We start from the raw sequence: 26,588 nt of genomic DNA, 5'->3' as shown, positions 1-26,588 counted from the left end.
GTTACTATATTGTAGAGTAAGAGGGCCTAAATCCATTGAGATGAAATATATAAAAATTAAATTAGAAGTTTTTTTGCATGTATATCCTTTTAAGCATTCAATTTTTGTATGAACATCCTCATGAAATTACTATTTATATATATACCTTTATATTTTTTTTTTTGCATATCTACTCATAAAGATATTTTAGTCATTTAAATTTTAAACCATTTATTTTTTAACGACGTTAAATGATGTGGGTATATATATATAAAATAAAAAAATATATATAAAAAAATAAATATTTTATGATGATATATATATAAATATTAATTTTTTAATAAAAATTAAATATATTTATGAATTATTATCATATCATTCTTTCTTTTTTGTAGGCTATCGTCAGATTTTTCAACCGTCAAAGATCCGAAGTTGAATTTCCGCTCCCATCACAACTAGTGAGCTTACCTCCCACCAGCGGCCCGGGTGGCCGGTGGATCCCTCCCTGCCAACCATGCGGAAGCGGTGGGCATATAAATGCCACCTACCGGTGACCAGAAAACTGCGAGAAACCGCCATCCCCGCGAGCCGACGGAATTCACCCCAAAACCATGGCCCGCAACTCTTCTTCGTCAGTTCACACGTGTCCCAGTCTCAACCGTCACGATAAAGATCGTAGTTTTGACGCCCCGATATCATACCGCACGTGCCAAAATTTCACATCACCCTCCGAGGATCCAGTCCTCGTTATTCTGTGTCTTTATAAACTGCCTCCCTCTCTTTTCGTCGCCCTCTCTCTCGCGTCTTAGACCCCCTGAGACCCCTTTGAAGTTACTCAAAAAAAGAAAAAAGAAAAAAAAAAGGAAAAATCCCTCATAAAATCCCAAAAATATCGATAAACCCTAACCCTAGCGAGGGCTTCGCCTTGTCGTGTTGATCAAACCCTTGCCCTCCTTGTTTTTGTTGTCGATCGTGCTTCGTTTCTTCTCCGGTGGCAATGGCGAACCTGGCTCCCGCTCCCCTGGGCGGCACCGTCCAGGCTTCTCCGCCACAGATGTCGCCGACGCCGGCGCCGGGAGGGGCGTTCATCAACGCTTCGCTCTACGTCGGCGATCTCGATCTGGCCGTCACGGAGGGGCAGCTTTTCGATTTTTTTAGCCAGATCGGGCCCGTCGCATCCGTTAGGGTTTGCAGGGACCAAATCCGCAGGGTCTCGCTCGGATATGCTTACGTCAATTTCCATACCGCTCAAGATGGTAAGAATGATCGGATTGCCGATCTTTGTCGGTAGATTTTTAGGGTTTATACTATGTCCTTATTTTTTTTGATCATATATTGGATACTTGATCCTTGTTGCCGTCTGCATGTTTGCATGTCCGAGCGTAGGACTTAGTTTTATAATCGATCATGATTTTTTAACTCATTGGCTTGCCTATTTTGTTTTCTGATTATCTACGTGTTTTGTTATAAATCGGAGTTCTTGTGTCTCTGGGGTCTTGGATTTTCAAATTAAGCTTGTAATTCTCATGGATTTTTCTTGGTATGTATTCGAAGCCCTTTTTCCTTGATTATTTTAACGAGTTACTAAGATATCTTCAAGGAATTTGGCTGTGGGTTATTGGCTATGACTGTTTCGGCAACATAACAATCAAACCTGAGATCTTTGATAGCTAAAGTGCCACATGCACAATTTAAAAAGCTGCGGGCCCTGCATCAATTTGCTCTGGTCAATGCAGCACCACCTTGAATGTTTGTGGCTTTTATGTTTATGTGATACCTGTAAACTTGGTTATGGAATAAAACTTTGTATCATATTGGATTTGTTGATTCTGGTTTCTTTAGAATGCCTGACAATTGTAACCTTTTTATTTACGAATCAGATTTTATGTCTTAGGAGTTCTTTTGATGATAGTTCAGAAGGCTTATTCTTTCCTTATCCTGTTTGGTAATGAAATTTTAAGCCTTTTGCCAATGATAGTTTTAGAGTCCAATTTACAATTCTGTTCCCAGAAAATCAAGGAGCTGAACTATATTTTTGTGGATAAACTAGATAGAAATTGGAGCTACCTGGGTTACTTTTCACTAGAAAGAGGTGAAAGAGTTGAAGCTGGAAGATTCATTTAGAATTTGGGCGAGCTTAAGCTTGATTGAGGTTTTGCATATTTATTTGCAAGTCTGAATTGAGTGGTGTTTTGAGGAAGCGTAATGTGAACATTATCTTTTCTTTATGTGGTGGACCCTCTTAAATTATATAAGGCTTTTATGCTAGAGTAGCAAGGATGATTGGGGTCCCCTATGGGAACACTTAAAGCAGCAACAAACCCTTTGATTGCTGTTCTAGGCCAAAGTTAGTCTGATTCATTTGGGTTATAGGAGAAGGTTTGGGCTGGGATCAGGCTTAAGTGGATGGCGGTTAAGTCATTTGAAGGTGTTTCAAGATATTTCCATGGGCTCCAAGACACTGAAGACATTGTCCTTTATATCTCCTTTTGTGGAATCACAGTAGGGCCTTTTTTGCCTTCCCAGATTCAAAGTTGCACTCAAATTAGGAACCATAGGAGGTCTTTCGTGGTTTATTTAAAGGAGATGCCAAGGTGGTCGGTTTGTTGACTTGGTGATGGACATCAGGCTAAGGAAATCAAAAGAAAAGCCTAGGTTATTGTTTCCCGAATTCCCTTCATTGTCGATGTGTCTTCGTTCCATTTTTTTTCCTCTTTGCTGTTTTCATTGTCATCATCATCCTATCTTCTTCTTCTTAATACAGGTTATGAAGATATGGATCGGGAATACTAAACTACCACTACTGCTTCTTCTCCATCTTCTATTTGAAGTGAGAATACTAAGCATAGGGTTTTCAAAGATATGGATTGAGACTACTAAACCCTAATATAGATTCCAAGATATGGATTGTGAATACTTAATAAATAGGAAGATAGAGGTGTGTGTTTTAACACAACTTTTTATTATATGGTTGACATTGCAACTCTAAAGAAACAGTATGTTATATAAATGTGCAGGATCATTTGAGAGCCTGAATCCGTCAATGTGTGACTGAATCTAAGGATCAAAATTTGATTAAAATATGTTTTTGGTTTCGGAACTAATTATACCATTGCCTCGAGGTCAATCCAATGCAACTGCCAAATCTGTAGCCTAGACAACAATGCCAAGAGGGGCTTGACATAAAACCCCAGAAGACTTTTTGGCAGAGTGGAGGCCCCACCTTATTGACTACATAGCTTAAGCTTGTTCTGTTAGGAAGCAACTCTTCACATTTTTGGGAAGAGAGGAGAAGACCTAGTTTGATACAGGTAATCATATCCATCTTCTTAGGCTCAAACTCTAAACATAGAATAGTGATGTCAAAGGCGCCAAAAGGCACGCCTCAGGCACTTAGGCGAGGCGCTAGAAGGGGTCATCGCCTCTTGATGCTTCAGACGATGCCCCTTCACTCAAGCGCACACCTTTGGCGTCTTTTAGGGCCTTTCTCAGTGAGGCAAGGCGTTTGCCTTTGGTGCCTCAGTGAACTCTACGATTATTTTTTTTTTAATAATTGAAAAGTATAAAAAACTTAAAAGGTCATCCATTCAACTTCTCAGCTCTATTACTAACAGAGGATAAAGTGATCAATTAGTATGGCAAAGTTAGTCTTGAAAAGATAGAGGCTGATTCAGATGAGATAGAAGATGTCGAAGGATATAAATCCAATGAAGGAGGAGATGAAAGTGATGACAACTATACAAGTGGAACTGAATCTGATGATTCCATTGATGAACTTCAGGTTTTATGGCTGTTTATCTTTTTTGTTTCATTTATATGATTCCACTTTAGGGCTATTTATGTTTTCTATTTTATTTATGAGACTCCATTGATGAACTTTAAGGTTTGTTTTTTGTTTCATTCATAAATTTAGAGCTACCTATGGCTTGTTATCGTATACTTTATCTTAAACTAGTTGAGCATTTTAGTATTTTATATATGTTTTATGCTTAAATTGTTAATTATATAGTAATTCATATTACAATAGTTATCTCTAGTTGTTATTTATTTATATACATCATATTTTCTACTTTTTTTTTCAATTTTAGTGCCTTACTTCATTTGGACGAGCGCTTTTCTAGCGCCTCTCGCCTCAAGGCGCTAGACTCTCCAAGCGCCTTATGGGCGCTTTTTGCCTTTGACTACCTTGACATAGAAGCAAAACTAACATACAATTCCTTCTCCTGATTATTTCAATATTACCTACCAAATCTATGTTTTTACGACGTCCTCTCAGTTTATTTATTGTGGACTGTTGAATATCATTACTAATGAACTGTCCTTGCAAAGGTTCAAGCATTCATAATCCAACTAGAGTGGCATTTTGAAAACTCAAGTCAAAAACTAACATTCTTATCTGCAAGTCACACAATTAGTTACAAATATTGCTTGCAACAGCTCTACTGGAGTGGTATCCTATATAGTTACAAAAATGTTGCAAAGAGCATCAATTGCCCTTGTTTATATCAGTAAGATGTCATGTGTATTGGACATAGTTTCTTTATTTTTTAAATCGGTCTGGACTTCATAATTTCCCATTCCTCCTCTGAAACCATTTTTCAGCTTGTATCTCCATACTTTATTTTTCCACCAACATCAAACAGGTCAAGTGGAGGACAATGCATCATTAACTGTGGCTGTTTGCTGTGCACACTATTGGAAGATATTGTACTTGCTTCGTCTGGTAGACAGATGGTTATCTTTATTCGTTATTTTCTTTTTTTATATTTTAAGCTACTGCCATGTTCAAATAAAATATGGCAAATAATGTCTTTTTTACGATTAAAAGCAGCTACTACATTTTGTGACTGATCCAAGTGTGGTTAGTAAAAGAAAAGAAGGAAAATGCATGCAAATTCTTTATGCAATTATTCTACATGTTTATTTGTTGTTTGTAATTTGGTTATTGCAGTTTATTGGTAGGACTACAATATACTGTCCATGGAGATTTTCTGTAAGCATCTACACTTGCTCTTAGTACCTCATACTTTATGTTTTCTTGCAGCTAATCATGCCTTAGAGGTTTTGAATTTTACGCCAATAAATGGGAAGCCTATCAGGATTATGTTTTCACACCGAGATCCTAGTATTCGAAGGAGTGGTCATGGTAATGTATTTATCAAGAATCTTGACCACTCGATCGATAACAAGGCATTGCATGATATATTTATCTCCTTTGGTACCGTCCTTTCCTGTAAGGTGGCCACTGATTTTAATGGTCAGTCGAAAGGATATGGCTTCGTACAGTTTGAACATGAAGATGCAGCTCAGAAAGCTATTAATCAACTTAATGGGATGTTGATGAATGGAAAACAAGTTTATGTTGGTTTCTTTATCCGTCGTCAAGAAAGAGAATCTGCAAATGGAACTCCAAAGTTCTTTAATGTATATGTAAAGAATTTGCCTGAAAAGTTTACTGATGACGATTTGAAAAATGAATTTGGAGCATTTGGTGAGATTACCAGTGCAGTAGTTATGAAGGATGAAAATGGAAATTCTAGGGGATTTGGCTTTGTAAATTTTAAAGACTCAAGTGCTGCTGCTTCTGCAGTCGAGAGATGTAATGGAAAAGCTTTAAATGATAAAGTTTTGTATGTTGGAAAAGCACAGAAAAAAACTGAAAGAGAGGCTGAGTTGAAGGCCAAATATGTACAGGAGAGAAGTGGAAGAATGGAAAAACTTCAAGGATGTAACTTGTATTTAAAGAATCTGGATGACACTATTAATGATGATCGTCTTAAAGAGCTGTTCCGTCCATTTGGCACTATAATTTCGTGCAAGGTGTGATTATGCAGATTTATGCATTGGTTTATAATGAGCACTTTGTCTAAAACTTCATGTAAGTTTATTCTGTATTTTTTATTCTTTCCAGGTCATGGTGGATTCACAAGGGCAGAGCAAAGGTTCTGGTTTTGTGCAATTTTCTTCTCCAGACGAAGCTAACATTGCTGTAAGTGAATAATCGTTTGCAATTTTTATTTTATTTTTTCCTTTGTGAGATTATTGAGATGCATGCAATCTTTCCTCCTAAGCTACATTTGACTTTGAGCACTGTTCAGATAAATGAAATGAATGGCAAGATGATAGGAAAGAAGCCTTTATATGTTGCTGTGGCTCAACGTAAAGAGGAGAGAAGAGCAAGGTTGCAGGTGCTTGTTGCTTTGTTCGTAATTTACTAGTGCATCAATACAGAGCTTATTGGTACCTTATAAGTAGGATGACTATATTATTTTCTTGGTTGGTTTTTTTCCTTATTTTCTTTGATCTTGTATAATTTTCCTTATTATTGTCTTGTTTATACTTCTTATTGATGCTCTTCTTTAGTAATGTGTCCTGGTTAATATCCCATGACATTTCTAACCATGTATTAGGAATTTGCTTTGGGAAAGAATTACCGTTTTCCATTCTTAAGCAGTCATGGCTGTGCAGAGTGGATTTTGTATTTAGAACTGAAACTGCTTGTCGTTATTATGACACAACATCAAAAAACATAAATGAATGTGCATTTCTTTTTTTTTTTTTTTATATTGATGCAGCTCCTTTCCATGGCCGGGCAATTGTTAACCATAAGCGTGTAGTTTTTCCCTGGATCTATTTAACCATAAATGGGTGCCACGCATAATCTTCACCTTTGCTATAGCCTTGTAACCTGAAAATACAGGGCCTCCTTTGAGGGGCCTTTTTTGTGCCTAAACTGCACTTGCTAAACCATTCAAACATCTGATTGGACTTATCTGTCATTTATATTGCATACAACCTTTCCTATGACACACTTTCTCATCATCATCATTCTGCTCGGAAGTCAGTTTTAGCATCATCATTTTACTACCCTCACCGTATGTTCCTGTCCCTATTTTTGTGTTTGATATTGACATCGATGTGCTATAGCCTGTCTTTTTTTTTTTTTTTTGATGATAGCTTAAAATTTGAGAGTGGTACTTTAGTATCCACGTATATTTTAACTTTGAACTCTAATTGGTGCCATTATTATTTTCCATCTTCTACATAATTGATTTAATTTTAAAAAAATGTTATCTTTTGAAATCTTTTATCATTTTTATTTTTGTTACTTTCTCCATTATAGACATATTCTAGCTAAAGCTACATTTTAGGTTCCCTGTTTAGTTATGCTTGTTTAGGGCTTTGCCACCCACAATTTCTAATCCCAATTTGAAATATCTAGGGGGCATTTTTATGATAATTTTTTAGTTTCCTTTATTTGAATTTCTCACTAATTAATCTGGCGTGGCTTTTTCTGGATTGATATAACCTTTTTGGTCATGATGCAAAAATAAGCTGCTTGTTTAATGCTTATGTTGATCCTTGTTTGGTTTATCTCACATTGAAGTTCATAGGCCACAGGAAGGTCATTTTTACAATGGAAAATGATATTATCAGAACCAAAAAGCTAATGCTAGAGCAATTAAATATGCCCTTTATATATTGATAATTTTATCCTCTAAAGCAAATCTCTGTTTAAACTTTTTTACTTAAATCTATAATGTCATTTTATTCTTAGGCAAACACTTTCCCTTGCTTTTCAAGGTAAGATGAGAGGTGGATTCATTTTGTACCAAGGTTTGCTGTCTCGGTACCGGGCCTTGTACAGCACCATCCTATTATTTTGTTGGTATGTCCAGTATGAGGCTAGTTCGGTGTACTGACACTTGATATGCCTCTTGTACTGCGTACCAGGTCAGCATCGGTATGTTGTGGTTGGTACATGCTACTATTGACTGGTACGGCAAACATTGTTTTGTACCATATATTATGGTCTAATCTGTACCATCAAGTAGGCCCTTGATCTACAGATGCCTTTGCCAAGGCTCATGCACTAGTCTGAGTAATTGGTGTTAGATTGATACTGGAGAACCATTGTTAAGATGTTCCAAAATTTGAATGGACTGCATCATTTTTTTAAAAAAATTATTTAAGCTAAGGCCAATTAAACTTGCTGTGGTGCCCAGTAGACAATTATTTCAGGTTGGAGTTCAATAAAGCAAATTGCATATGGGTGATTTTATTAGATTTGTGTTGCTAATGGTCTGACTTTATTGTCTTGATTGCATGGAAGGATGTTTTGTAAAGGGATAATTGTGTTTTTTCTATTCAAATATGTGGGCTGGTCATGGGGCATGGTTCCATGCAAGTAATCCAGTGTTAGACCTAATAGTTAGACCTTGACTATTAGGTCCTTACTCCTCATTAGATTTTCCTATAAATTGGTCCTCTACTCCACTGAGCTGATGAGTCTAAGTTGGGGTGTGCATGTTCTGGGTACTCCATTTGTGTGTGTGTGTGTGTCTCTCTCTCTCTCTTAAAAAAATGGTGGGGGTTGGGGGAGGGAGAGAAAGGGGGCCCTAGAGCCTGAATTGCTGAGACTACCAACTGAGCTGATAAGCCTAAGTTGAGGTGTGTGTCTGTGGTTCTGTGTCATGTGGTGTATGCGGACTTTTTTTGGGGGTTTGGTTTGGGGCCTGGGGGGTGGGGGGAGGGGGTGGATGTGTTGTGGAAGATGCCTGTGTAGGAGGTTGTAGCATCATATGATTATTGAGTGCTCATGATTATTGAGTGCTGAGGAGGAGGGGGGGGGGCGGGGGTGGGGGGGGGGGTTGTGGAAGATGCCTGTGTAGGAGGTTGTAGCATCATGATTATTGAGTGCTGAGACTACCACTTTTTTTCCCATTTTTTTTTCAATCTTCTACCTGGCCACACACCTCTAAAAATTCTATATTTCCCAGAAAGATATACCTCTCATCCAGGCTCTTTTTCTCTTCCTATTACCTTTCTTCTTTGTCTCTGCTCTTTTTTTCCTTTTTTTCCCTTTCTTTTTTTTACCTGCATTTTATTACCAGTTTGATTTATTATATTTTTCTTTTGCAGGCTCATTTTGCACAACTTAGTGCTCAGGGGACTATGACACCTGCAATCCCCTCTATGCCCAGCTACCACCCTGCTCCACCTAGACTTGCCCCACAGCAACTTTACTTTGGTCAGGGTGCTCCTGGTCTCATTCCGCCCCAACCAGCAGGCTATGGTTTCCAACAGCAGCTTATTCCTGGAATCCGGCCTGGTGTTGCCCCTAACTTCATGATGCCTTATAACCTTCAGAGGCAGGGACAACCTGGACAGAGGGTGGGTGCTAGGCGAGGAGTGTCCCAGCAAATGCAGCAGCAGCAGGTACAAGTCCTTTTCATTGAACATTCTAACCTTGACTCGTATGAATTCTCTATGCTTATGCTTTTATCTGAAGTTTCTTATGTCAATATACTGTGTCGAGAACTATCATACTTAATTTACAATGTGAAATCTTTCTTGAGCAGACTCTTTTAAGTGTTGAGATCTTTCTGGGATAACCTTAATTAGTTTTGACAAATAAATGAATTCTTCATCTACTATCTAACTTTGTCTAGTTCTTTGGAACTCTGCTTGATCATCTTCCCCCCGCCCCACCCCCCGTGATCATCTTCCCCCACCCCACCCCACCCCCCCGCACCCCGAAAAAAAGCAGTTCTATATCCAGATTTGAATTCTATAAGCATTTGAGGTGCAAGTCTAAATGCTGAATCAATTCCTATGGTCACACATTTTGCTCCTAGGCTGCATAAGTAGTGTTCTTTTTAAACATAAGACCATGCCTGAGCAATATTAAATTTATTATCTTATTGATATTATAGACTGGGTGATTTTTAGTTAGGAATGTAAGAGGACCTGAGCTTGAACAAATTTGAAGTGTGGTTGGGACAACAATAACAATTCTTACTTTTTTTTCAACAGCCTCGATTTCCGATTGTGGTTTCCCCTTAATCTTTCCATTGTTATGCAGGTAGCAGATCTGTTGGGTAACTTCCACTATTATTACTCGTATCTCTGGTCATGATTGCTGCTAAGATTATGCACCATCATAATGGATTTATGCGACTCTCTTGTTCCATTGTGAAATGAGGGATAAGAGTGTCATATGAAGAAGCCCTTGTTAAGAAGGCTTCCACCTTGAGCTGCTTTTGGACGAAGTGGATATTTTCAAGAGATAATAATTTAAAAAGCATCCATGCATGGTCTAGTTTCACATCAACTTATGATAACATTCATTTTAGTAAAGCACATGGAAGGAACATTTTTATCTGAGTAACACATTTGCATCTATTATGATTCAATATTGACTTCTTATGGATATGCTCTCCATCTTACAACTAGTTAAGTTCTTTGATTAATCTCTCATATCCAAATTGGATATGTTCAATTTGAGATTGACCTTTATTTGACTCCTTCAGCCAGACTTCCGAACAACTTGGATAACCCCCTTAGGATTACAAGCATAATAGGAGAAATGATTCAGTCCACTTCAGATATGTTGCTTCACTTCTTTCTTTTGAATAGATGGCTTGTTACAAATTGATGGGCATGAGAAATTGCACAGGTGTGCCTGTGTGTGTGCATATCTGCACCTGTGTGATTATTATATTTTTTGTGAAACATGTTTATCTTCACTTCTTAGTTGGGGTAATATCTCTAATATGGTTATCAGGCATAAAGCATGGCCCTTGGAATTGGCAGCTACCTGGGAGGCGAAAACTTATACAGTATTTAATTTGGTCAAATCATTATGAGATAATGTTTTTGTCTTCATTATGTAGCTGCTAACACCTTTGCTTCCCTCATTCTGATTATGTTATCGTATTCCTGGAAATGTTTTCTCTTTGGTTCTTTGAGTTTTATTTTAAATGTTGTGCTTTCTCATTTTGTCTGTACCGGACAAATGAAATTGTTCTTTTAGTATGATTTGTTCTGCCATTTTGTTGGTTCTTTGACTTGATCTTCTGATACTACACTTTCTGCATTCAACTATGATTGACTTGTGGTTCTCATCTCCTGTTTATGGTCCATGGATTCAGTTGATTCAGCGTAATGCTAATCAGGGCTTTCGATATATGCAAAGTGCTCGTAATGGGGTTGATCCAACAATCATACCTCAGGGTTTGATGGGTCCAATGATGCCTTTACCACTTGATGCAAGTGGTATGCATGTTGCTCCAATGGATGGAGTCCGATCTTCACCAATTCCAATCACAGCTCTTGCCTCTGCTCTAGCTTCTGCAACTCCTGAGCATCAACGAGTGGTAAGATGCTTCAACTTCTTAAGTCATGGACTGAAATAATTAGCCAGGAAGTCATTAATCCTTTTTCTAATGCATGAATGTTGGAATGCGATTATAAGTTGGTACGGTTCTATCGGTGCCAACCAACTTTTCTTCCATCCTACAATGTTGTGTGTTTAATCAATTGCTCAAATTATCAGAGGCTGTTTTTGGACTCTAGAACACTTGATCCTCAAATAATCTTTCATTAATGGAATTTCACCATTGAGAATAAGCAGGAAGAAAGGAAGTTGGAGAGATTTGGGGTGTTTTGGATATCCAAATCCCAAATTTTCAGGGATAAGCTAAATCACCTCTCAAATGGATTAATTTCCCCAGAAAAAAGGATTTTTAAGAGATCAAGGGGATTGCTGAAATCTCCAAATCCTTTTCTTCATTTCCTTAATAGGAAATCTCTTCCAATGACAAGATATGACTTGGACAAATTGGTCCCGCATTCAAATAGGTCGTTATTCTTTTAATTCAATGCACAGCAAAATTAAAAAAATTCAAGAACCCATTGTATAATTTCAAATGATGATAGTAACCGGATCCAAGGATATATGTGATTTCGAATAGATCTTGAAAGTTCATTTTATGCATCCATACTCCTGAAGGCAAAATTGCAGTTGTTTGATTATTGCCTTATGGACAATATATGATGCACCTAATTGTTATAGAAGTTTGGGCGATACTGGTTACTCTGTTTAAGATTAGGTTCACATGATCTTATTGTAAATTTTGCATCTGTTCCTGTTTTAAGTGTGATCTTGTTCATTTAGTTCACTGAAGTTGATGATCTCCAAGGCAGGATGGGTATTTTTATTGGAAGTGTTATAAACTGGACTCCGCCTGCAATTACACGTTACTATTGGCTTATTTATTCATCTGGATTTTCAGATGCTGGGCGAGCAGTTATACCCACTTGTTGAACGTATTGAACGGGATCAGGCTGGCAAAGTGACTGGAATGCTCTTAGAGATGGATCAAACTGAGGTGCTTCACCTTATAGAATCTCCGGATGCACTCCAGAAGAAAGTTGCAGAAGCTTTGGAAGTCCTACGCTTAGCACATGCTACAGGTTCAGATGCTGCAGATCAGCTTGGTTCATTGTCCCTGAATGACTAAAGTTATTTGCCTTCTTTAGATGGTTAGCTATGTTTAGTTGGGGGTTGCTTCGTGACATAAATTATTTTGGATTGTTTTATTCTATTTAGGCTTTGGCACCTGCAATGCCAGAATTTTTGGGGATTCCACATGATACAAGGAAGGGGCAACATATGTAGTTAGGGGTTTTTATATTATTTTTCCTCCAGTTATTATTATTTTTCAGGTTTGTTTATTAGTTGGATTAAGTATTGTGGACAGAAGTCTGAGGGTTTTGCTGTGTGTGGATTCTAATATTAGTTATCTTGTTCCTAATTTTATTGATGATTGGATGTTTGCCTCCCTGATGTTTCATATTGCAGGATAAGCTTCGAACACCAGAAGCGTTGATAATAAAAATATATGTTCATCAATATAAACATGTGGTTGGTTGAGCTCCAACAAGCTCCAATTTTCACTTTCTTCTTTCCTTTGGATTCTTTGTGAAAGGTGGTGCGGTAACACTAATCTTGTTCGAGGATAAGAGCTCTGCAAGGAGTTGTTGGCTTCAGTCTCTGGGTGAGCCTGGATCGGTATTGTTGGTGGTCGCTGGGATGTGAATTTGATGGGTCTGAAGATGGATGGATACCAGAATAGGAGCTTCCTCTACTGTTCCTGGTCTCGTAGAAACCTAGAGAGAAGCTAGTGTTTTTCCCCCTTTGGAGTGGTTCATTCGAGGCAGGTTTGTGGTTGCTAGGTGTCACTCTTAGCTAACGGCATTACCCAAGTAATTTATCGAAATGTTGGGACACATTGTTTTAGCCTACTGAATGGCCAAGGCCGGTTCCGATATTTCAGCCGGGGGTGCAATAAACAGCTCTATTTAGCGGGACAATCGCGAACGGACGGAGTCCCGGAGGTAGACTTTATGCGGATGAAGTCATTGGAGGATCGCCAAGTCCTCCCTATATCCGTATGGGGGACTAACTCATTCCTCTTCTAAAAAATTTTTTAGAAGAAGTCCTCCCGAAGAAACGATCGTCCACAACCTCAATAACTCCAGCAAAATATCAAAGAATTGCTTGGACAATGGTTGGATAACCAGCATGATCAAAAGCTTTTTCTGAATTTAAGCAGTTTTTTTTTTTTTTTTTGCATTTTATTCAGTTAGATTAAATGAGAAGCTTCAAGAATATGATAGCAACGCGGAATGATATCAAACCATTTAATCACTGAAACCAACCTTGCTTATTTAAAAATAAAAAATAATACAGTAAATACAAGGATGACTATTTCCAATAACACACCCAAAACAATTTACACTGTAGTGATCACATGGATTATTTCAGTCTTTACAGCAGCATGCTCCCTGGGCATTGTTATACAAATAAATTAAGGCCTTTGGGCATTGTTACACAAATAAATTAAGGCCTAAAATACCATTAAGAAAGAAACTTCCATAGTTCAGCTGAATGAACACACTGCTTTGTTTTACCGTTGTCCTTCGGCCTCTTCCATTCTCGGTAATCAGTCTGAGGAGCTTCCTGCCTCCACAAGCTGATTAGGTGACCATCAGACAGTATCATCCTGAAATTAACACAAGTTCTTAAATCTTCATGTAAGCATGGAGGAACAAAAACCTAAGAGAAGTTAATTTTTTGGGTCAAAGAAAACGTTGGTTTATACAGAACAAAATCATGCATTTTGCATATAAAAGAAAAATGTAAAGAAGTCAAAGTTCTGCACATTCAAGATGATATAAATTTGGCAATTAAGCTACAGATCAGATCAGTAATTTTCTTATGCAAAAAAGAAACTCAAATAGATCAGATGAGTACTATTTCTGGAATCACATATGATCACCATACAAAGCAATTTTGACTACTAATAAGGAAAAAAAAATGCTGATATGCTGCACCAAAACATTGCAAACCAACCACAGTAGAACTTACCTATTTAACCATTAGGACACTTTCAGCAGTTCATGGAATGCTTCTTGTGGTATATCAACAGAACCTACACGCTTCATGCGTTTCTTCCCTTCCTTCTGCTTCTCCAAGAGCTTCTTCTTCCGTGTAACATCACCACCATAGCATTTTGCCAGAACATTTTTCCTCATTGCTGAAATACTGCAAGGAGAAAAGATGATCTGAAGTGTTTGTAGGAGTGAAAAGCTGATCCAGTCATTATGAAACACAGAATCTTCAATGATTTTAGAACTATGCAAATAGCATGTTTTTGGTCTTGAGATGAGGAGAGAACTTCATACACCATCTCAGAATATGGATTCCCATGGTTTAAGAAATAGCATATACTTGCAAAGTATGAATATTTAAGTTGGCCAGTCCATGTACATATCAATTCACGCAACTGTGAGGTCACTTCAGATGAAAGGAAAAATATATCTATCATATATGCAGATTTTAAGTTATCTGTACCTGGAATCCAATGTTTAGGGTTCAAAAGAAATGTTCTACACCATACAAAACAAGCTCAAGTCATCAATATGTGAAGATGAAGTTCAAACATTTTTTATGATTAGAATTGTATTTATTTCAAAATTATGATATGTGTATATCTTCAAATGCGTATATTAACTTACTGATATCAAATTAGTAATTTATTCGGAAGACAGTTAAATATTTTTGGTGGGTAACACCCATCCTTCTACTTCCCACATCCCCTTCTTTACATTCTTTACCTTCTTTATCTTCTAAATATCCTTCTCCACGACACATGCAAATCATGCAGATTTCCTAGTCATCCTTTTATGGTTGCATGACTTCAATGCAAAAGGATGTACATTTTACAACCTCAGAAAAGCTCCATCTTTGATGACAAACTTAAGATTTTACGGTCAATGTAGGTTCGAGAAGATGGATAAACATCACAAGGCAAATTTTCTACAGCAAAAGCACGTTTTTTTCTCTTACTCGTATACAGCAAATATTTCTATCCAGGATTGTAAACATGGCAGTCCCAATTGACTCTTAAGGCGAGAATAATTTAAAAGAGGTTTACCAAAATCCACATCTAATGAACACATAATTTTGTCCCATGCACATGCACATGCCCAAAAAAGGAATAAAGGATAAGTTTTGCCAAAGGCTCCCATACACAACAGAGCACACGAGAAAGATATGCTGCAGAGCTATAATTTCTTGGTGAATCATCTTGAGAAAAATTAATCAAGCAATTAAGATTTTTAAGAAAGTGATTGTAGGAATGGATGCAAAACACATAAAAAATCAAGCTACCATCAGCAGCACAAACCAACAAGAGTATTTATTTGTGCTACATAAGTACGAAAATACAAGTCAAGAAATAGCTCATCATATACTCCAAGATGGAATTGGGTGATCTGAGAGATTCAAAGTCATGCAAGATAGAGGGTTGGAAAGCGATCAATTGCACCATAAACCCTACTCAAAGTTGTAAAAATGGCAGAACATTAAAAGGTCACTGATATTCTGACATGGAAATGAATCATTTATCAGAACAAACATTGGGATGATGGCATGATCAAAGTTCAGAACAAACCCAATTGATTTAGGATGAATGCAAGACAAATTACAGCCTGACCAGGAGATCCTGTTACAGGAAATACGTACATGTTGGAGTATGGGAATTAGGAAAGGAACAGCATACAACCGCACGGTTCAACACCATTATACATTATTGTTCTTCAAGAAACTTTCTAACAATAGGTGGTGAATGTCTATATAAAGAGCACAACAACAACTGAACAATACAAAACTTTGATTTAATGGTGGAGACAGATGTTAAACAATGCAAAGAATCAAACTATAAATTTTTCATTAATAGCCATGAAAAGCTTATCATGTTACTTGGTGAAGGAGTACTTAAAAGATGAGACATACTCTAATTGGTTGGGGGTACCAGTCAAGACTAACAAGAGCAAGTATCCAAAATATCCAACTTCGATCACTATCCAACATTTAACAGTTCAATTGAACATTATAACTCACAAAATATCTACTCTGAATATAACAGGAAAGCCACAGTCCAGCATGTGTGTTTGACTCTGTGACCTCTCCTCGAACACCTTAAACAAAAATCCAGAGCATGCTGGTCTTCAAAGCTGGTGAATGTGCATCATAGATGCTGGAAATGTAATCAACCATAATTTGACAAACTTTTAGATGGCTGCAGTGCCCAAATGTTTTGGATTATGAGCTGCTTTCGCAACTTGTCCCCAAAGACAAACCAAATGATCAGGGATCATAGTGCACCAATATCTCCAATGTGAAAAAGGTTGTGTTCAGCACTCATTTTGGGATTAGAATTTATTAAATCTATCTTCATGTAATTTTATCTTAGGCCATAGTTATAAAGAGCACAAGTTTATAATTTACAGGAAGAGTCCATAAAATGGAAGTAATTGGAATCCCTTTTTTATGAGAACTAGGAAGGGACAAAGCCCGCTGAAAATGAAGGTGAGGGCAAGATGGAGCCAAGGTCATTAGAATCCACAACTTGGTGACTTTATCGACTCAACCAATTGGCACCCTTATTGGAGTCCTAAATATAATTCACATTTAAGAGGGAAAAAAAATCAATATTAGATTGGCACCCATAACTTACCGGTAGGAGTTGGGACAGTATGGTACACCCCCATATTGACATATGATACGCTGTTGGAGGCAAGACAGCAATTGTAACATGTGTCAGTACATTATCATATCGAGACTCTGTAACATAACAGTACCTTATTAGATTGGTACAATATACCTGGTATCAGACAATACAAGAAGACACGGAAAACCTTGGTTGAAGGATTTTCTGTTTTGTACCTTCAACTTGTAGAATTCCTCAAGTCAAATTACTCCAAAGAAAGAATTCATGGAGAACTAGCAACGAAATTGGCTCATTATCACATGCACAAGTATCCATAGAGTGGTATGAAATTTCTAAGCTATATCGACATGTCTTTTTTTTCCCTTTTCTTTTTTGTTCTACGAGGAACCAACGTGTCCTAAAAATCCGCTTAAACATGGGCACATGAGTTCAATGCTACTATGGCAATTTGTTGAAAATATTTGATAGTTTTAATACGAGTCATGTAAGTTATTTTATAAGTTTCAGGTGAGATTATGGCAGTTACCCCATCGCAGGGAATAGGTGTCTTGATCCTTGGTCATGCATGCATGCTTGCATGCACTGCTGCTCTATGTAAAGTGAAAGGTGGGCAGTGATTATGTGTGAACAATTGCAGGGACGCATGTATTATGAATATATTTATGTGTGTGTACATTTACCATGAATAAGCTGCCCTCCTTATTCTATATGGATCAAGAACATGTCAGCAATAAAATGCAAAAGGTATTGGCAGTAATTGTTATCTATTAGGTTGCACCAAGGAGGGAGAGGTTGTGCCAACATCTTACGTCTCCCTTGCGATAACCTTTGAGCCAATCGCAGCTTGTATTGTTATTTCAAACATTTGCCTGCAAAAAATTATGACATATTGAGACATCAACAAAAAAATAGAAGTCACTAAAGGAAGCACTTCAGATTGCACTAAGCATTATTAGACCTGTCTATGAACTTCTTTAGTTTTTCCACCAATTCACGTCCAATCCTCTGCGCTTTCAGATTGTGAACAATGGTTGCCATAGCATCAACAGGCTGGCCATTGAGGAGGATATCTAGTTTAACCAAATCAGACTTTTGATACCTGCAACACAAATTGAGAATGTTAGTATTGTTTGGAAGACCTAGGAACCAAGAGTCATAGATACTAAAAATGGACAATGATGGAGTCAATACCATCCTGGTTGCTATGACGTACTGATCATTAAAGGACAGTCTTTTTTTCTTTTTCTTTTTTTAAGTAGGATCCTTCCAGGACAGTCAAACATTGAAATGGTCTTGAATAAAGGGTAAGAATTCAGGATAATGTGTGCAGAATGCCCGTCACAGCCAACTTTTAATGACATTCAAAAGTTTTTATCCTATCAAAGACTACACCTCCATCACTTTGATTTTCAAATTATGTCTAGCATCTTATGCATAAGTCTTCCACTCTTAGTAGATCCTTCTACAGATTCATCCTCAATTAGTGTATGTATCAGTGCTTCTTATGTGTATCCAGCTGCTGCTCACTGCTATTGCATTTATTAAAACATTTTCTTTCACAAACAGTCTCCAGGCCAGCAGCCAATCTGAACCATACTTTCTTCTCCCTGACTTTTTTACTCAAGTATGAAACTTGTGACCAGAGAGCAGTATAAATCATCTTACCACATTTGGTATTCTAAGTGATCTTTATAATAATAGCAATCACATGAAGCCTCAGTATCATGCTAAACAGCCAAGGAAACATACTTCCCTAAAGGAGCACATAAATAAATTCGCACATATCATATGCATAATAATCACACTTGCTACCTGCTATCATGCTTTGGTCTTGCAAATTAAATTATGAGAAAACACTAAATCAGCAAACATATTGTTGACTAAAAAAACGTTGATATCAGTAAGCTAGAGTGAGTAAATAAGTTTCCCAGGAAAATGATAAAGATACTGGAGCAGCCGCTCCAAAAGGATTGCCACAAACATCTACTTAAACATATGCTAATGGAAAAAACACTGCCCGTCCTAGCAAAATTCAACATCTTTGTCAGACTGAAGGTTGCACCCAGAATCCTTACTATAAAACATATAATCAGGTAATACAAAAATTTTGGACTTGCCAAGTAGGTCATGAAAATTTTTCAGAGTAAAAAAAACTTGTGCAATCAAACTTTTTTATGATAAAAGGTGGTAAAATTATTTGCGTAAGTCACATATTTGATTAGAATATAGATACTATCAGAAAAAGGAAAGCAACTTTGCTCATCAAACACCAGCATCAACTGTACGATGACTAGAATATTGATAGAGTTGATAATACTCCACCCAAATGTTGGTTGAACACAAAAGAAAGTTGAGACTTACTCAGAATCCTCATAATCGAACGTGGCATATCCAGATGTTATACTTTTCAATTCATTGTAGAAATCCACAATGATTTCCCTCAGTGGCAACCGATATTTCATAAGCGCACGCTGGCTGCACAGAAGAATCCAGCATCAACTGGAAGTCACCAATTACTTTACCAAATGCAAAAAGGCTTACTTGTCAATAAATGAATATTCTAGCTGCTCTCCTCTCCTTTCTGAACAAAGTGTTATCACAGGTCCAACATACCTGAACATCAATAAATGAATAGATGAAACTTCGCACACTTTCCAAATTAAATAAACTAATATCACATCAGATAAATTCTTGCAAAGAAGCAGAATAAGGAAGCAGCGCTTACTCACTAGGAATAATAATGGTTGCAATAACAGATGGTTCCCAACATGCAGTTACACGCTTCCCAGGATTTGAAGCCAGTGAAGCAGGATTTTGAACTTGTATCTTACTAAATAAGCAAAAGAAGTTTAGCTGTCATGACCATTTTAATGGCATGTACACTAATAACGTGAGTACTATACCTTCCATCCGAATACTCAAAAATATATGGGACAGTTGGTATGGTAGATATGATTCGAGCTCCATACTCCTACAAGGCACATGTAAATTAAGATAATTTCAGAAACATTTCAAAGGAGCAATATATGGTGAAGAAATAGAATGCATGATGTTTTTAATATTTTTAGTGTAAGAAAATACAAAATATTATTAGAGAAATAGAAAATTAAGGCTCGACAATATTGAGAACAAGCCAAATGTCTATTATTAATAGAATAATGTTGTTACATTGACATCTTAACAGTCATGTGGTATTGACATGCAGAACAGTATAATCATATCAGAAAGTTACCTATACAAGAAGGTAAAGAAAAACCAAGAATTATGTTGACAACTAGGTTGAAAAGCTATGCTTCCTTTTCAAACACAAACAACCATATTGGAGATTAATTTATTCCTGTAACCAAATACTTAGGAAATTCTTTGTAACAAAGAAGGCATGTTTCTAATCTGCCATTCATTAACTGCATGATGCAGAAAGTGCTTATATTAATCCATTGCAGAATGATGAACTCTATCACCACTACCTGAACTTGAAATTATCGACAGCCTGGACCAACAAAAACAGAAATGTAATTTCTGCTATATTTCTGAAATGCAGCATAACAAGAAGATAATAGCAGACGAGTACATACTTGCTCAAGACGCTGGTGAAAGACATCCATGTGAAGTAAACCTAAGAAGCCACACCTGTCCGAAGCATATCATATGCATATAAAAAAATAAGAATAGGTGCTGAATCTTGTACAAAAGAACTGAAAAATATGATCTCTTTAACTCGCAATTCGCAAAACTGGTGGCGAACAATACAGAATCAGGTAAAATATCTCCTCAAATGCATATACCTGAATCCCATGCCAAGAGCCGTGCTAGACTCTTTGGTAACAGATACACTAGCATCATTGCATGTCAACCTCTCTATAGCATGGTTAAGAGCATCAAAATCAGAACCATCAGCGGGATAAAGACCAGAGAATACCATATGCTTTGCAGGCTTGAAACCTGCAAGACCAGATAATTTATAAGGCCAAAAATATAAAAGAATATCCAAAGAGAATAAATCAAGCAACAAATGGTTAACAAAAACACTACCTAAATTAACTAGCAGTTGCTGGCAAGAATCTGCTTATGGGTATTATTCAACAAATAAAGAAATGAAAATGAGGTCTATAAATGGGTTTAGGTTGAGAAGATTAACCTGGAAGAGGTACCACAATGCTTTTGGCATGGTAAAGTGTATCACCAACACGTGCTTCTTTTGTTGTACGCATGCCACTTACAACATAACCAACTTGTCCAGTAAAAAGTACTCCAGTTGGAGTAAGTTCAGGATGCATTATTCCAACATCTAAGACTTCATAATTCTGGCCAGTTGCTACAGATGCAATCTTATCCCCCTTGCGGAGAGCACCATCAACAACAGCAACATGGCAGATTACTCCTTTATACTCATCATAGTACGAATCTAACAAAAGCATCCGTAAAGGTGAATCACATTTCCCAGGAGGAGAAGGTATGCGCTCTATTACAGCAGGCAGGATTTGCTCAAGCCCTTGGCCAGTTTTGGCAGAAGTTAAAAGAGCATCATTTGGATCAAGATCAAACAATGATTTCAATTGGGCTTTAACACGATCAGGATCAGCAGTGGGTTGGTCGATTTTGTTTATGACGGGAATAATACTCAGGTTAGATTCAAATGCAAGATAAAAGTTAGCAACTGTCTGTGCTTGAACGCCTTGGGCAGCATCAACTACTAAAAGGGCACCCTGGCAAGCTGCAAGAGATCTTGATACCTCATAGCTGAAATCCACATGACCAGGAGTGTCAATCAGATTCAGTAGAAAATTTGATGGATCTTGAATATTGGAGGCATCCGGGAAACCAAATTTATGCTTGTGGAACATAGTTGCTGTCTGCGCTTTGACTGTAATACCCCTCTCTCTTTCTACCTGTAAATATAAGCCATTTACAACATTTACAGGGGGGGAGGAAGGTAGTTGAATAAAGATTATTGATTTAGAAATGACAAACAGAAAGATGAAAACTATTATTTCATGTAAGGTTAATGAACCACTCAAAGAAAGGTCAAAAAAATGAACTAGGAGCTATAGTCCACCACTTTCAGATTCTTTATGAGTTCCTCTATCCCTTTCAGCACTGAGGCTATTGCTATGGTCTTATTCAGGGTTGTTAAGTTTTATGTGCCCACTGTCTTGTTTATCATTATTTATTAAGAAGAGATGATACCAGGTGTGGTCTTAGCACTAAATCCAATATAATTCAGATTACATGGTTCTTGAGCTGCTTACTTCCTTATCGCACAATAATGGTGCTTTTTATATTTAAGGCCACAGTTATATAAAACATCACATATACCAACATCCAAGCCCCTTGATGTGCTTCCCTGCTTATCATGAGGAAAGATGCGTGACTTGTTGTGACTTGCATATGGCTTCCCCATTTGCAAGTGTCTGAAATGATCTACTTAATGCAAAGCACCATAGGTAGTTACTGAATCTCCAATGCAAAGCACCATAGATAGTTACTGAATCTCCGTAGCGTTACATGGACTTGGGTATGAGAGTCGAATGCAGGTCCATGTCAGTGTAATCTCTTTGTAGTTTCTAAGATTTTGTTCTTGTGGACAACGTGTGACACTGATACACATTTATGAGTACCTAGTATGGTTACTTTGTGTTAAGCTGAAGCATCTGATAGCATGGATGGCCAATACATAGATGGCAGATAAATGCATAACTCATTTTTTCTTTCAGGTGGAGTTAGAGATGTAGGATAAATCTCAATGTACATGGTTATTTTTCTACCTCAGGGTAGCATAGTGTGTTTCTCGAAGGGTTCCTCATCAAGAAAATTGGCACCATCAGAAACACTTATTTGCTCCATCAGCTCAGCTAGAATATTCGATTCCCCAGAGTGTCCCATTAGAAGCCAGTTAACACCCAACCGAGATGGAAATTTAAAAATCTGTTTCATTTGTAACAATGTTCTTAGATATCCACCCTTCTTTCAGTTTCTTTAAAAAAATATATATATCATCCTTCGACTGCATGAATGCCTTCCCTCCTAAGCTCAAAAAATACTCATGTAACCGCATCAAAAGCATAAAAACACCCAACCACAAATGAATCTTGAGGATTTAAGAAGCCTCGAACAAAAACTAACAATCAAATCATCCTAAAGAAAACACAAGAACCTAGCTTGTTAACTGTTTTGTCCAAACCTGTAACTTGTCGAGGTACTGAGGCTGGCCGTGGCCTCTTTTGATGGTCGCCGTCAGCTCCAGGAGCCGATCGGCAAGCGTCGATTTCCCGTGATCAACGTGGGCGATGATGGAGAAGTTCCGTATCCTTTCCGGCGGATATTCGCTCAAATCTACGCCACCTTCTCTGCTATTCTGACGAGATTGGGTGCAGAACGAGCGATCAACGCATCCGACAGGAATTCCCCTAAATAAAGATGAAACATATCTCGTAGTATAGAGAAGAGGCCGGAGTTTCGACCTCGCCGCCCTCGACGCACGATCTAGAGCGCCCATTGGAGCTCTCTCTTCTCGTTTATTCGATGTCCTCGACGTTATCGCAGGAATCGTCGGAGGAAGAGAGCTAGGGTTTTGGTAGGGTTTCGCATCGGAGAAGGTGGAGGGTTTCGGGGGCGGATGGAAGAAACAAGAAACGCGAGAAAGGCAGAAAGCGGAAGCGGGCAAGGGTTTGGTTTGGAGCACGAGTCGTGGACTAGGATGTGAAACCATATCGTGCTAGGGGCTTGAGTGACATATTTCTTGCGTTAACTTTGTACCGGTCCCGGCAGGCCGAGTGCGGGAACTGGCTCGAAGATTAAACTTACGGTTTTACAAGTTCCGCCCCTATACGATAGAAATTTTACAGACTACTCCAATGCGTCTGATTTGCGCTGTCCTCCATGTGCAGGTTTGTGCTGCTGGCGGCGGGGGCTCCGATCCCTATTCACGTTTTTTTATCAAAATAATATTAATTTTAAAAAATATTTAAATAATATTTTTTAAAAATAATTTATTAAAATATTATTCAAAACATAATTATTTATGGTAACGATTTTTCATACTGACTCGTCATTCCTACCATTTGTTAAAGAACAGAAAAACAACGATACGAATTGCCTTATAGTAGACATCTTATGGATCCCCTTATAATCGTTCTATGATAGCATGCCTTTATAAGTCGTCTTTTAATAGAACGACTTTGAAATGGCTCATGGCTTAACACCAATTTATCATGGCAACTTGGCATGGGTTGACTCCTGTTGTACTACAAATCAAAATAGAAAATTTATTTTCATAGGTACAGTAAAGGTCGACCCATAGGTTGCCCCCCAATGTAGGGTCGTCTCCTTTTGCGTGCCCATCCTAAAATATTCATGCCAACGTGCCATCCAAAAAGGAATGACCTAACCATCGCCCCTTTATATCCAAAACTGATTTTCTCTCAATTTAATTTTTGAAACTTTCGAAAAATATTGTTTGCATCACCAACTTGATGAAGTATTAATTTTGGCATTCTCCAAGCATCTTTACCTATTCAAAAATTTTTGACTTTCCTAAGATACGAATTCAAATTTCTCCAATCTTATTTATAATTAACATGGCAAGATATCTTAGAAATGATGGACAATCCTAAACTCTAACTATATAATCTATATCAAACTCAACAATTAATTTTTTATGCAACCAACAAAAATTGTAACATGTGCATTCAGATTAAAAAAAATTATAATATTAATTTCAAAATAATGTAACTCAATAGTTGATTACAAAGTTTTTTAATAAAAAAAAATGTACAAATATCATAACTATCGAGAGGCATATGTATCAAGATATTGAGACCTCCTCCGCATCCACCTCTCATAAACGCATGTCTGGCCGCTGTCATGATGGCTCAGCACAGTATTGACGGTGGAGAAGGAGGTGCTGGCGTGCTCGATCTATCAACATGTGCCTGGCATCTACTTCGAAAAATCTTAGTTAACCCCTATCTCTAGCCCTCCAATGCTAATCGAAGTGTCTTTCATCGGATCGGTACAACATGTCTCCTTGCCGTTCATCCTTTGTGATATAGATGCATCATCTATAGAGAGGCGAAGTCGAAAAGCCAGAATATTAGGTGTGCTGGGCGTATGATGAGGTATTCGGATCATCCACTAATGGCGCAGTCTAAAGTAGTTTATCCTCTGAGACAACTCGCATAGTATCGACAAGATCGTCCAGAACATCGATAAATGCTCGGTTCTTACACCCAACAGTAATCGAATGGAAGCCACTCCTTATCCGGTGGTATAGCGATGTGATCCTCTGAATCTATCAGTATGAAAAGAAAAATAAATATTACTCATAAGTATAACAATAACAATATAATAAAGTGGGGTAAAAGTAAAATGTACTTACCATAATATCCATCACGCTGCTCGAAAGACGGAACCTCATCTCGAGCCGCTCATTCATCAATGATGAAATGAATTATCTAGTGATGCTCCTGTATCACACCAGATATGGATCATAATCCATCATAGGGAGCATGGGTGGGCCATCCACAATCAAATCCTCCCACCTTCCCATGCATCAATATGCTCTCGATGCTCTCTATCCCAATCGTGACGATGTCGCTCTCATCAATCCAAACTATGGAGAATCTCATGAGTGTCGCATGGTGGAAGGATGTCATGATGCATGTCAAACTATCGTATCACGCGCTCCGAATAATAGATCTCCATGATGTCGAAGCAAATGATGGGTGCGCGTGTCCTCCATACATATTGATCTGATCGGCATATCTCGGGCAATGCAGCTAATATCTTCAGTATGTGAGGCACCCATACCATCTGATCGTCATGCTGCTGGTCAAACTGATTCCTATAGTATATGACTGTATGCGACACCGAATTGTTAGCACTAGTCAGTCGAGTCCTCCACCTGTCTAAAATAAAGTTAATATATTATTGTACTAAAACGTATAGTCATTTATCATATAAAATTAGTGATACTGATTATATACCTGCATTCTAGTGGATCAGTCTGATCGTATTGTATGCCGCCAAATGGGTGTTCAAAACCAGCATCATTCTTATCTAACAGATCATGTCCTACTAATCACCTCCTGCTGCCGGCTGGTGGGCTCCTATTGTGGAGAGCACTTTATCTGACCATCCGACGTGTAAATGCTCCCACATCCAAAGCTGTAGCAATACCAATAGTCCAACTATCTCACACATATCTTATCTGATGGCCCTGCAGAGCTCGTAATACAAGAAGACAAAGTAGCACTGCCTCAACTCATCTGCCACATGTGTAGAGATCACATAGCAAGGATAAGTACAACAACTGCACATGAGAATCAGACTTATCGGTGAACAGATGGCCACCGATAAGGTATAGAATGAATACTCGAGCATACCTCTGCACGATCTCATCATCTGCATTATCCAATAAGTGGTGGAACATATCGCGAAGCTAGTGAAATCTCAGTGAAGACCCTGACAATATCATCTTGACGGTCTAATCCTAAACAACTCCTCATAGAGGTCCGACCAGATGATCTGCACAGTACTGATGATCGCAAGCCTGTGCACCTATAATCCAAAGAGAATAGCAACGTCTTGCAACGCGATCATCGCCTCCCGATGTGGTGGAAAGTGTGAGTCTCCTGACGTCATCGCTCTATCATGACTGTGATGAAGGTCCAATCAAATTGCATATTGCAAATTCTAAAAATCCATATAAAATCAGCCACATGAAGATACTCTACGATCCTCTCATGT

General features: G+C 37.9%; 2 protein-coding genes across 3 annotated transcripts; one reads left to right on the top strand and one right to left on the bottom strand.

The window, feature by feature from the left end:
* Positions 1–779: 779 nt before the first annotated feature.
* On the top strand, positions 780–12,587 carry LOC105040308 (polyadenylate-binding protein 3). Its single transcript, XM_010916781.3, has 7 exons — positions 780–1,235; positions 5,024–5,799; positions 5,891–5,968; positions 6,078–6,167; positions 8,902–9,198; positions 10,914–11,138; positions 12,057–12,587. The coding sequence occupies exons 1-7, from the start codon at positions 977–979 to the stop codon at positions 12,282–12,284; spliced, it is 1,953 nt and encodes a 650-aa protein (XP_010915083.1). The 5' UTR covers positions 780–976; the 3' UTR covers positions 12,285–12,587.
* An 879-nt stretch (positions 12,588–13,466) lies between these two features.
* LOC105040309 (translation factor GUF1 homolog, mitochondrial) lies at positions 13,467–23,529 on the bottom strand. 2 transcript variants are annotated; one of them, XR_012140255.1, is made up of 13 exons: positions 23,023–23,529; positions 20,980–21,730; positions 20,627–20,783; positions 20,417–20,471; positions 19,745–19,812; positions 19,567–19,671; positions 19,383–19,454; positions 19,203–19,316; positions 17,800–17,940; positions 17,651–17,710; positions 16,848–16,897; positions 14,195–14,371; positions 13,467–13,829 (listed from the first exon to the last, which is right to left on the bottom strand). XR_012140255.1 is itself a non-coding variant. In XM_010916782.4 (12 exons), exons 1-11 carry the CDS (start codon positions 23,335–23,337, stop codon positions 14,206–14,208), a joined length of 2,004 nt encoding a protein of 667 aa, XP_010915084.2. In that variant the 5' UTR covers positions 23,338–23,526; the 3' UTR covers positions 13,467–13,829; positions 14,195–14,205. The 2 variants fall into 2 exon arrangements, 1 of the variants encoding a protein (XP_010915084.2); XM_010916782.4 differs by lacking the exon at positions 16,848–16,897 and having other exon boundaries at positions 23,023–23,526.
* Positions 23,530–26,588: the final 3,059 nt, after the last annotated feature.

Source organism: Elaeis guineensis, chromosome 3 (assembly GCF_000442705.2).
Source record: "Elaeis guineensis isolate ETL-2024a chromosome 3, EG11, whole genome shotgun sequence".
NCBI lineage: Eukaryota > Viridiplantae > Streptophyta > Magnoliopsida > Arecales > Arecaceae > Elaeis > Elaeis guineensis.
This window is presented reverse-complemented; position numbering and strand designations above follow the sequence as displayed.

Bases quoted from the DNA above. Each gene is read 5' to 3' on its own strand.
- LOC105040308 (XM_010916781.3), top strand. From the start codon at position 977: ATGGCGAACCTGGCTCCCGCTCCCCTGGGCGGCACCGTCCAGGCTTCT. The intron at 1,236-5,023 runs GTAAGAATGATC...GTTTTCTTGCAG, and splicing joins TTTCCATACCGCTCAAGATG to CTAATCATGCCTTAGAGGTT. The intron at 5,800-5,890 runs GTGTGATTATGC...TATTCTTTCCAG, and splicing joins GCACTATAATTTCGTGCAAG to GTCATGGTGGATTCACAAGG.
- LOC105040309 (XM_010916782.4), bottom strand. From the start codon at position 23,337: ATGGGCGCTCTAGATCGTGCGTCGAGGGCGGCGAGGTCGAAACTCCGG. The intron at 19,317-19,382 runs GTAAGCCTTTTT...TCTTCTGTGCAG, and splicing joins GAATATTCATTTATTGACAA to CCAGCGTGCGCTTATGAAAT. The intron at 17,711-17,799 runs GTCTAATAATGC...AATTTTTTGCAG, and splicing joins CTAAAGAAGTTCATAGACAG to GCAAATGTTTGAAATAACAA.